We start from the raw sequence: 7,213 nt of genomic DNA, 5'->3' as shown, positions 1-7,213 counted from the left end.
CACGTAGGGCCGGGAGGCGGCGCTGGGCTCGCTCTGCCCCAGGATGTTCAGCGCCCGCACACGGAACTTGTAGGACGTGCCTGGGGGGAAAAAGGGCAAGAAAAGAGCTGCAGAGAGGGGTGTGTCTCAAGGCTGCTGCTGTCAGCACGGGCCGGGCCGTGGGGAGGGGCTAACATCTTCTCTGGAAGGTGGAGACTCTCTACAGAGAGCTTTCCATTGAAGCACAGGCCAGATTTAAGCCATGTGCTACGTGGAGCCTGGTTTTATTTGGCTTCTCCAGTTCCTGTCTGGATGGTCTAGAGGTCGGGCAGCAGTTCTGGAAGGTGTGTGGGTGCAGACATGCTGGGAAAGCACCCTTCCCCTACTACACAGAAATGAAGTACATAATCATCACTTGGAAGCTCAAAGCCTAAATAACTTGTACCCAAGCACCATTTTACTCATCTTTAAGTTGGGGTAGATGTTGCCCTTTTAAGCTGCCCAGCTCAGTGATGCAGCCTTTTCTCCTGTCAAGTGTGATGGGAATTGGGTCCCATCTGTCTTGCCTGTGGCTAAGGGAAGCTCCATCCTGTCTAGTAAATGGCCAAACCATGTGCCTTTAGCAACCCTATCCTGTAACACAGAAGAGCACGTGCACACCTCCCTGAGGGAGGTCAGATCTATGCTGGTCTTTGCAGCTGGAGAAAGTGGAGAAGCAGCTGCTTCTTCACACCGGGGCTTGGCGTGACAGGACGGATGGATAACTACCCCCCGGGGACTGCAGAGCTCTCCTGCAGACCTCCAGGCAGCAGAACACCTCCCTACCTTTCTCCAGGCCTGGGATTTCCACAGAGAGGCGAGAGGGAGGAATGTCACTGGTGGCCAGCACCCAGTCCCCCAGCTTCTTCAGCTTCTTGTACTCCACGCGGAAGCTCTGGATGGGGAAGCCGCCGTTCCCCCGGGGGATCCAGGTCACATACACAGATGTCTCTGAGGCCATGGAGATGGTCGGACGGTCTGGGGCTTCTGGAGCTGCAAGGAGGCACAGAAGGACATCAGGACATGGAGCACTTTCCCCTTGCCCTGTCTGGAGGGTCCTGTAGCTCAGAGGTGTGTGGGTGAAGGACACCCTGCTCTGCGCCCACCCACATGCTCTTGAAGTCCCCAGTGCTTTCTTCCTGGCACCCCCAAACCTTCACTCCTTTCAGTTCATGCCCTACACACATCTTCTACTTCCTGCTTGCATTTTCCACTCCCAGCTCAAGCAGGATGAGACAAGGTTTGAGGTGTGTACGTCTGCCATGGGAGGGAGAGCAGCAAGAGGTGTGGATGTGGGACTGGAGATAAACCAGAGCCTGGCTGACGTGGCAGCAGTGAGGGAGACAGACACTGGGGACAGGTGAGTGTGGGAAGTGAAAACAGGAGATTGAGAAGAACCAGCTGAGGAGGAAACAGGGAGAAGTCCTGAGTGTGGAAGTGTAATTTGATAGAAAAACAATCAAAAGAAGGGAGGGAAAAAGATGAATGGATCTGTGGAGATGAAAGAAAAGGCAACACATGGATGAGCGTGGGGGACTGAGGGAGGGGACTTTGCAGAAGGGATAAGGATTGAAGGAGAGACTGTCACAGAAAGGATAATGGCACTGGTGAGTAACAGGAATGGCAGACACAAAGTGGGAAACAATGAACTGGATTCAGCAGAAAGGAACAGATGTTTCCCTGCACCCCCAGGGTGGGTGCCCCTTGTCAGGGCTTGGCTGAGAGAGGAGGATGTCAGGCCCTGCGGGGACGTGGTTCCGCTCTCCCCAGCACCCATGGGTGCATGGCACCTTGCTGCTCCTGTGCACCACACACTCATGGGCACCACGGTGCCCTGAGCCCTCCACGTGAAACTCAGCAAGAGACAGAGAGTTTCTGGCAGGTCCTGGCTTTCCTGGTGGGGACAGGCAGTGGTGGGGACAGCCTGCTCGCCAAGAGCAGTAGCAGGGGCATCCCAGAAGGTCCTCTCCTCATCAGGAGCTAGAGACCTCCCACCCAGCTTTGGCACAGTCTTGCTTTACCCAGCAGAGACTTCAACCCCAGCATGAGCTGCCCACTGCCACCCACCAGAGGTGCCCCCTCCTTGCCCAGCTTGTGGGGGGACTCACGGGACAGACGGCTGTTGTCAGACTGGTTACTGCTCTGAGTGCTGGTGCCTGGGTCATCCCTCTGGATCTGCTGCTCCTTGCTGGCAACTATCTCTGGTTTTGGCCTCCGGCCTGTGCAGAAGGGAGAGGTGACATTAGTGACATGGAGATGTGGCTCAGAGTTCATTTTAATTGTGATGAGCAAAATAAATATTCCCAGCCAGATGCTGAGTGAGGGAAACATTCTCTGGACTCCAAATGGCCCAAGGGGTTCAAAGCACTCAGCCTGCAGGCAGGGACTAAAGCTGAAGGGGCAGGTTTGTTACACTGTTAATAGGTCCCCCCACGTATTTGATTTTCTAAAACTTTTAATTGGTTTTCTGGAAATGTTGCTAGATTTCTGCCTGAGAAAGTAGTAATTAGCACAAGATGAGGGCCTGAGGGGAGACATCAGCAAGCCTGCCACCATGGGGAAAGGTTGCTACAAAGGGAATGTGGTCCCCCACACCTGCAGGAGGCTTGAAAAGCAGCCAAGGGACCTGGGCACTTAGGCATTTGGAACATCCTTTTTGTGGCAAGAGACCCCCCGGCACCAAGCAGGCTGTGTGGGAAGAGTTGGGGGTTTCCTGTGGGCCAGGATAAGCTTTGAAGGACAGATGAGACAACCACCTGTTGGGAACAACACCTCCAGGCAGAGGATGGATCAAATGACCTCTTGACATCTCTGCCAGACCTCCTTTCTGCAGTCCTGCAGGTGTTCAGCTGGGACCCCAAGGGAGGAAGGGCTTTACTCCAACCCAGACAGAGAGACCTGACCTTCCCCATCCTGTTTCAGACCCACCCTCCACCTTCCCTTCTGACAGAGCTGCCCTAAGCTGAGGGCAGGGGAGTTTCCAGAGCAGAAACATCCCCTTTGTCCTAAGGCTGGTGCCTCTGGGCTGGGACATCTCAGAGGGACCCTCCCCTGCCTCAGAGCAAAACCCCCAAGGAAAGGTTTGACCTTTACCAGTCCTGAAGGTCACCATGGCCGTCTGTCCCTCGCCAGCACAGTTGTGAGCAGCCATCTCCACCTCGTAGAGGCTCCCGGGGTCCAGCCTGGTGAGGGTCAGGCGGTGCTGGGAGGCTGGGACATCCCTCACTGCCCAGCTGTCCGAGGTGTTGGTGACCTGCTGGGAGACCAACGCACGTCTTGCAGAGCTGGGGGCAGTTCTTGCCTGCACCGAGCTCAGGAACTTTTCACCACAGGTTTTGCAGCTCAACCAGGGCTGCCTTCCCCTGCCCAGAGGCCAGGTTTCTGCCTGTGAAGGAAGGAGATGTTTCCAGCCTGAATTTGCAAAGCTGAAGGATTCAGGAGGACGAGCCACCAAGCACCGTGGTGTTTCCATGACCTCTGAGCTTCACCAAGACCTGTTCCATCTGCTGGTCCCCTCTGATACCACTGCCCCTCAACGTGTGTGAATTCCTTGGGATGAGGTACCCAAACAACACCTTGGGCACCAGGATCTGAATCATCCCCCAGCACAAGGATGTGGAGCTGTTGGAGAGCATCCAGAGGAGAGCCACAAAAATGATCAGAGGGTTGGAGCAGCTCTGCTGTGAGGACAGACTGAGAGAGTTGGGGCTGTTCAGCCTGGAGAAGAGGAGGCTCTGGTGGTACTTTACAGTGACCTTCCAGTCCCTGAGAGGGGCTACAGGAAAGCAGGGGAGGGACTGTTCACAAGGGTTTGGAGGGACAGGACGATGGGTAATGGCTTTAAGCTAGAAAAGGGAAGATTTAGGTTAGACATTAGGAAAAAGTTCTTCAATAGGAGGGTGACAGACCACTGGAATAGGTCGCCCAGAGAGGTGGTGGAGGCCCCATCCCTGGGGACATTCAAGATCAGGCTGGATGAAGCTCTGAGTAGCTTGATCTAGTTGGAGATGTCCCTGCTTATGGTGGGAAGGTTGGACTAGACCTTTGGAGGCCCCTTCCAGCCTAGACACTCCATGATTCTACAATCCCACTACCAGCTTTCTCTCCAGCTTCACCCAGCCTCACCACCGGCACTTTCTGGCTGAAGGAGGAACCGTGACGCTGGCACGGAGCTTTCTGCTGGGAAGAGACCCCAGAAAAGCTTGAAAACACTGTTTTTTGGTAACACCCCAACGCCTCACGTGGAGGGGGAGGGCAGGTGGGATCTTCCTCCTCCCTCCCAGCTGCAAGGACAATATTTTTGGAGGCAGGGAGGCAGGACCCCGAATCGCCTCGGTGCGTGAGGGAGGAGGAAATGCCAAACCTCTGCAGGGCCACTCGCCTGCCCCCAGGGCTCCACCCTGACTGATCAATCCCTGGCCTCATTTTGTTTTCATTCCCGAGCCCCTGGAGCTGTGAGGCCAGGGTGGGGAGCTGAGAGAAAGGCTGAAGAAAGCAGGATGGTGGCTGCGTGGCATCTGAGCGCTTGCAGGCTGCTGGGATTTTAGGGCAGAGTGAAGAGGAAGGAAAGAGAGACAACAGCCACAGATCACTTCCAGGGGAGCAGCAGACCCTTGCCCAGTACAAAGGTGAGGCTCCTGGCAGTAGGTTTTACTTCCCTGACAGCCATCTTTCACACAAAGAGCCTTTTGTTGCTGAATTGATTCCTTCCCCCTCCACACACATGCTTGTCCAGGCAGAGATGTCAAAACCAGATCATTATGTAGCTTGATCCTGAGGATCTCTGATAGAAAGGGACTCTTTCTAAACAAGTTTAAGGGTTGTTTGGACTAAATCCTTTCCACACAATCCTTAAACGTCCCAAGAAAGAGTCTCCAGCTGAGAATTTGGACTGCACTGAAAACATATTACTGCAAACTGCAGTGACCCATGGTGACCCCCCCCTTGCCCTGCAGCCCCTTCCAGGTAAAGCACTGAAAAACAAATAAAACACAGACAAACTCCAGCCTGCAGCTGAAGATCAGGAGCAGAAGTGGTAGTAGCTCCAGGAGACTCTGTCAGGGGAAAAATCTCTTCTTGGCAGACAACCAGAGCCCATAGTCTGGTGAGAGTTTGGGCAGCTTTTGGTTTTTTATTTAAAATTGCTCTATTGTGTTCTTGTGTTGGCATCTTCTGCCCTTGCTCCAAAGGGATCTTTAGAGAGGGATTGTTAGCTGAAACCCTCAGCTTAAGTTTTGTTTAGAAAGACACCAGGGATGTGTAGGGATTGTAACAACCTCCTGTTAGACCACACTTTCACAAAATCAAATAATGCCAGGAAAAGACACACAGAGTCCCATACAGCTGAAAGCTGTGCCCTCCCCTTGGCTGTGAACCCAAACCATGCCCCATCTGGAATGTACCCAAACCCCAAAGCTAAACCTGTCTCTCCAGGGCAACTCCCTGCCTACCCAAAGCAAACACAAGCAGCCAACAAATCCTTACAGCAGCCTTCCAATACTTAAAAGGGGCCTAGAGGAAAGGTGGGGAGGGACACTTTGTCAGGGAGTATAATGATAGGATGAGGGGTAATGGTTTATCTACTGAGAGAGGCTAGATTTAGAGGAGATGGTGTGAAAAAATTCCCCCCTGTGAGGGTGGTGAGACACTGGAACAGGTTTCCCAGGAAGGTTGTGCATGCCTGCTCCATGGAGGTGTTCAAGGCCAGGCTGTTTGGTGCTTTGAGCAACATGAGCCAGTTGGAGGTGTCCCTGCCCAGGGCAGAGGGGTTGGAACTGGGTGATCTTTAAGGTCCCTTTCCAATCCAAACCATTCTATGAAATCCAAGCCCCATTTTTTCCCCACTTATCCCCAGCAAAATGGGAATAGATGCTCTCTACACCTCAAAAGCAGAATTTTCTCAACAATGTTTTGCTATTTAGAGGAAGTGCTGGGCTACAGCTCTGCCTGCACTCTGCCCCTGGTGCTGAGAAGCACTGCAGAGGGCAGGAGCCTTTGAACTGAAGCAGGGCTCAGCAGTGCAGTGTGTGCTCACCCTGTGCCACCAGCCAAGAGACATGCTCAGCAGCACACTGCCTTTCAGCTCCCAGAATAAAAGCAGTGGCTGAGGACCTTCCCAGAGGATTTAGCATGGCTGTGACAGCTCTCTGCTTCAGTGCTACTATGCAGAGAGAGGCTGCTGCTCTGTGTCCTGCAGTTCAACCCTTCCCAGGCAGAGGAGTCCCCACAGATTGTGCCCAGACAAAAGGATTACAGACCAAGTCACTGTGCAACCCTCCCTCAGGACTTCCTACTCGTGTAAGAACCCCTCTGGGAACTGGAAGCTCTTCAGACTGGAAATGCACGTGTGTGTGTAAACCCTCTGTGCACTTAGGCAGAGGGGCACCACTATGGGCTCTTCTTGGACAGCTCAGCAACCTCCTCTTGCAGTCTGTGCTCACCACGCCTCAACAGGCTGAGGAAGTCCCACCAAGCAGTGCTCAGGAGATGGGAAAACGTGCAGTGAGGCCAGCAGCCCAGCTGTGGAGCAGTGCAGAGGAGGGCAGGGTGAAGGGGCCATACCTTGCGATGCTTCACCACGTAATAGAGGATGGGGGCTCTGCTGTCAGGCCGGGGTCTCCAGATCAGATCATAGCTGTCCATCTTGGATGTCCGAGGAGAACTGAGGATGATGGGGGCTTCAGCTGGAGACACCAGCTCCTTGTTGGCTGCACACTGTGGAGATGCTGCCAGGGGGGTTGTCCCAGGCCTTGGCAGTCCAGCTTTGTCTAGGGGCAGCTTTAAGGCACTGTCTCTGGGAGGTGGTGTTGGAGGCTGAGTGGAGCTCAGCTGGGCATCTGGTCCAGGGTTGAGTGTAGCTCCTGGAAGACAGGGTATTGAAGCAATGTCAGTGCTCATCCCAGTCTGCAGTGAAGGCAGAGAACCTCTCAAAGACCCATGCTCTACCCCCACTGCAGCACAGGTACCTTGGAGCTATCAAGTCCCAGGCAGTGCTGCCTGCACTGCCACTCAAAAAGGTGTTGGCAACAATCTCACCTCCTGCTACAAACCCAGCACACCTCGGCAGGGCCTCCCTGAGAACAGACCTTGCAGGAAGAGGGAGGAAAAGCTTGGAGCTTCCTCCTACCCCTGGCTAAGTCCAGCAGGGTTCAAGGAATCAGGTGGTACCTCTTGCCTTTAGAGTATACTTTTAAAC

General features: G+C 53.9%; 1 protein-coding gene across 1 annotated transcript in view; it reads right to left on the bottom strand.

Annotated features, from left to right (window-relative positions):
- The window catches only part of LOC103773006 (brother of CDO-like), a gene marked incomplete at its 5' end in the record, with an annotated part of 12,187 nt that extends 5,309 nt beyond the window's left edge, over positions 1-6,878 (bottom strand). Inside the window, 5 exon segments of the mRNA XM_008940361.1 lie at positions 1-80; positions 805-1,011; positions 2,127-2,237; positions 3,112-3,274; positions 6,580-6,878. Coding sequence (XP_008938609.1) covers positions 1-80; positions 805-1,011; positions 2,127-2,237; positions 3,112-3,274; positions 6,580-6,878 — 860 coding nt within the window.
- Positions 6,879-7,213: the final 335 nt, after the last annotated feature.

Source organism: Merops nubicus, unplaced genomic scaffold (assembly GCF_000691845.1).
Source record: "Merops nubicus isolate BGI_N331 unplaced genomic scaffold, ASM69184v1 scaffold2840, whole genome shotgun sequence".
Lineage (NCBI taxonomy): Eukaryota > Metazoa > Chordata > Aves > Coraciiformes > Meropidae > Merops > Merops nubicus.
The sequence above is the reverse complement of the archived record's forward strand: the minus strand, read 5'-3'. Positions and strand labels throughout refer to the sequence as shown.